The 4,061-nt window shown below is 52.7% G+C and overlaps 2 protein-coding genes across 2 annotated transcripts in view; both read left to right on the top strand.

The window, feature by feature from the left end:
- Positions 1-702: 702 nt before the first annotated feature.
- On the top strand, positions 703-2,312 carry GUITHDRAFT_122836 (hypothetical protein; the record flags this gene model as incomplete). The annotated part of the gene is made up of 7 exons (XM_005817881.1): positions 703-1,382; positions 1,434-1,533; positions 1,725-1,757; positions 1,821-1,883; positions 1,953-1,985; positions 2,049-2,069; positions 2,175-2,312. 7 exons carry the CDS (start codon positions 703-705, stop codon positions 2,310-2,312), a joined length of 1,068 nt encoding a protein of 355 aa, XP_005817938.1.
- A 380-nt stretch (positions 2,313-2,692) lies between these two features.
- The window catches only part of GUITHDRAFT_122835 (hypothetical protein), a gene marked incomplete at both ends in the record, with an annotated part of 2,998 nt that continues 1,629 nt past the window's right edge, over positions 2,693-4,061 (top strand). The window contains 5 exons of the mRNA XM_005817880.1: positions 2,693-3,378; positions 3,430-3,529; positions 3,721-3,753; positions 3,820-3,882; positions 3,952-3,984. Coding sequence (XP_005817937.1) covers positions 2,693-3,378; positions 3,430-3,529; positions 3,721-3,753; positions 3,820-3,882; positions 3,952-3,984 — 915 coding nt within the window. The remainder of the gene's footprint in view (positions 3,379-3,429; positions 3,530-3,720; positions 3,754-3,819; positions 3,883-3,951; positions 3,985-4,061) is intronic.

Genomic DNA, 4,061 nt, shown 5'->3' with positions numbered 1-4,061 from the left:
GCCGCGCGGCCTGGGGCAGGCCTGGGTATGACCGGGGAGGGTTGGCCCGAGTCGCAACCCTGGTGACCGACGTACATGTCCTACTCCTGCCGCAGTGCGAGAAGGTGAGAGGGAGACAGTGAGGGAAGGAGGAGGGAGGACGAGAGGGAGGGGAAGGGTAGAGGAAGCCTCGGCCCCGGAGATTCGGCGACGGGAAGGGGTGCATACCGTACACGCGAATATCCCTCCTCTTCCTCCTCTTCCCTGAGTCCCCCCCCCCTGCTATCCCGCCATGCGGCACGCCACTGGGCCATCAGTGCGCAATGATCGGACGACGAGCCGCATCCTCACCAAGACCAAGAGATCAGCCGCTGGGTGGGATGATACGCGGCGTCCATGCCTAGTTAGCCTCATCTTTCTACTATGCCTATGACTCATACATGCCGACAAATCACTCAGACTGGGAGAGTCGTTGAAAGAGGGCCGTGAGTCACCACAAGAGTGATGTTCGTACCAACAAATCCGCCTCAGCCAAAGAGCCTCGGACGAGCCTCGGAGGCAGCGAAAACCTGTTCTATGAATGTTCTGGTAGCTCTCCCGAGTCCCTTTCTCCTCCCACCACCACCCCCTCCAAGAGAGCACCTCTGGTAGGATTCCGAACGATCAGCAGGGGTAGGGTGGGATTTACTTCAGTTTCCCGCGCCTCGGAAAAAGTTTGTGGCAATGGGGTCAGGGGAGTCGCCGGCGGGCACCAGCTCCCCCAGCATGAGCAACTTGGAGCCTCACGAGCTGCCGCACTGGGAGGAGGTTCAGCTCAACCTCGTCTCTGCGCGGGACTACTTCGCTAATCAGCTTTACTCGCAACTCGCTCATGTCCCGGCGACCATGATGTGCAGGAGGTTCTTCTTGAGAGACTCCAACGACATAGCGGCCCTGCAACATGTGAACAGCACGGAGTACAGGACAAACCTGTGCAAGAGGTTCTCGATCCATTCTCTCAGTGGTATCGATCAAAAGCAGAAGCAATACAGCAAGGGCCACTACTTCGAATTAGACCTGTATGTCAAAGTACGAGATGGGCCGGTTCATCTGGACAGCATCTTCAATCGTGTCGTGGACTTGAATGACAGTGAGAGCATCGTCTGCCTCAGCAATGAAGATGGTCAGGCTACGACATCCGCCGCCGAATGCCTCAGCGACATACGTCTTGAGCGAGGGGAGTGTTTCCACTTCGAGATAACTGAAAGCCCGAGCTGTATACTTGAAAAGATGTATCAGCTGGATCGAGCATATGCCCTTCGGAATCGGATTCACAAGACCAACGTCGTGATCAAGGCAATGGGAGTGTTTGTCAACGGGAACAAAGAAATCTTCAAGAGAAACTCGGTAAATATATTGGCAAGGTAAGCTCAGTACATGCTGGGGCCACTGAGTAAGTGATTGCAATTGAGCAGATGGAGAGAACACAAAGAAGCGATGCTCATCGGGAAATCAGGAGTACCAATCTTTCTCATCTACACCCCATGCAGAAATCTCTTCAGCTCGATGGACCAGGTGATGAGCGCCGCTCGGAGTGCTGCCAGTGAACCAAAATGTTTGATCACACACGTTGACGAAGGGTGTCGGCCTTGCAGGTTCAGACGAGTCTTGCGCATCTAGAGGACAGATTTTGCGAGGTATTTTCGAACCTGATCGTCAGTGTTCAAGCTCCCTTCTCGCTGGTTGAACGGTGACAACGATCGCAGGTGCAGGAAAGCAACAATAGCAGGTTTGACAAGGTATACCAGTGTCAGCGTAGTAGGGATGTTTGTCGGATACGATCATGTGACAAAGGATCGCAGGTTGAGGCGAGCATCTCACAGGTTCAGACGAGTCTTGCGCATCTAGAGGACAGATTTTGCGAGGTATTTTCGAACCTGATCGTCAGTGTTCAAGCTCCCTTCTCGCTGGTTGAACGGTGACAACGATCGCAGGTGCAGGAAAGCAACAATAGCAGGTTTGACAAGGTATACCAGTGTCAGCGTAGTATGGATGTTTGTCGGATACGATCATGTGACAAAGGATCGCAGGTTGAGGCGAGTATCGACAAGGTATTCGGCGGTGCATCCTGTACTTGAGAGTCTCGCTGGGTGTTTCCGAGGCGACTGACTGAGACCGATGAATGTGTTAGCTCATTCGTGACAAACTGATCGCAGGTAGTGGCGAGCATCTCACAGTTCAGAAGAGTCTTTGGAGCTTATGGCATTAGCATGGCGGCTCTTTTTGTCTCGAGGATCCCAGGGTTCAAGTTGCCTGGGCAGCCGCTGGGAAGCGGGTCGCCAGGGGTGGGATGATACGCGGCGTCCGTGTCACTATGCCAGCCATCATCGATGATCATGCGGATATGGATTTTAGACTCTTCATCTTACCGTAGTTAGCCTCATCTTTTTACTATGCCTATGACTCATACATGCCGACAAATCACTCAGACTGGGAGAGTCAAAGAGGGCCGTGAGTCACCACAAGAGTGATGTTCGTACCAACAAATCCGCCTCAGCCAGAGGGACGAGGCAGCGAAAACCTGTTCTATGAATGTTCTGATAGCTCTCCCGAGTCCCTCCTCCTCCCACCACCACCCCCTCCAAGAGAGCACCTCTGGTAGGATTCCGAACGATCAGCAGGGGTAGGGTGGGATTTACTTCAGTTTCCCGCGCCTTGGAAAAAGTTTGTGGCAATGCCAGAGGGGTCAGGGGAGTCGCCGGCGGGCACCAGCTCCCCCAGCATGAGCAACTTGGAGCCTCACGAGCTGCCGCACTGGGAGGAGGTTCAGCTCAACCTCGTCTCTGCGCGGGACTACTTCGCTAATCAGCTTTACTCGCAACTCGCTCATGTCCCGGCGACCATGATGTGCAGGAGGTTCTTCTTGAGAGACTCCAACGACATAGCGGCCCTGCAACATGTGAACAGCACGGAGTACAGGACAAACCTGCGCAAGAGGTTCTCGATCCATTCTCTCAGTGGTATCGATCAAAAGCAGAAGCAATACAGCAAGGGCCACTACTTCGAATTAGACCTGTATGTCAAAGTACGAGATGGGCCGGTTCATCTGGACAGCATCTTCAATCGTGTCGTGGACTTGAATGACAGTGAGAGCATCGTCTGCCTCAGCAATGAAGATGGTCAGGCTACGACATCCGCCGCCGAATGCCTCAGCGACATACGTCTTGAGCGAGGGGAGTGTTTCCACTTCGAGATAACTGAAAGCCCGAGCTGTATACTTGAAAAGATGTATCAGCTGGATCGAGCATATGCCCTTCGGAATCGGATTCACAAGACCAACGTCGTGATCAAGGCAATGGGAGTGTTTGTCAACGGGAACAAAGAAATCTTCAAGAGAAACTCGGTAAATATATTGGCAAGGTAAGCTCAGTACATGCTGGGGCCACTGAGTAAGTGATTGCAATTGAGCAGATGGAGAGAACACAAAGAAGCGATACTCATCGGGAAATCAGGAGTACCAATCTTTCTCATCTACACCCCATGCAGAAATCTCTTCAGCTCGATGGACCAGGTGATGAGCGCCGCTCGGAGTGCTGCCAGTGAACCAAAATGTTTGATCACACACGTTGACGAAGGGTGTCGGCCTTGCAGGTTCAGACGAGTCTTGCGCATCTAGAGGACAGATTTTGCGAGGTATTTTCGAACCTGATCGTCAGTGTTCAAGCTCCCTTCTCGCTGGTTGAACGGTGACAACGATCGCAGGTGCAGGAAAGCAACAATAGCAGGTTTGACAAGGTATACCAGTGTCAGCGTAGTCTGAGGGATGTTTGTCGGATACGATCATGTGACAAAGGATCGCAGGTTGAGGCGAGCATCTCACAGGTTCAGACGAGTCTTGTGCATCTAGAGGACAGATTTTGCGAGGTATTTTCGAACCTGATCGTCAGTGTTCAAGTTCCCTTCTCGCTGGTTGAACGGTGACAACGATCGCAGGTGCAGGAAAGCAACAATAGCAGGTTTGACAAGGTATACCAGTGTCCGAGCGTAGTAGGGATGTTTGTCGGATACGATCATGTGACAAAGGATCGCAGGTTGAGGCGAGC

This window comes from Guillardia theta (genome assembly GCF_000315625.1).
Source record: "Guillardia theta CCMP2712 unplaced genomic scaffold GUITHscaffold_497, whole genome shotgun sequence".
NCBI classification, from domain to species: Eukaryota; class Cryptophyceae; order Pyrenomonadales; family Geminigeraceae; genus Guillardia; species Guillardia theta.
This window is presented reverse-complemented; position numbering and strand designations above follow the sequence as displayed.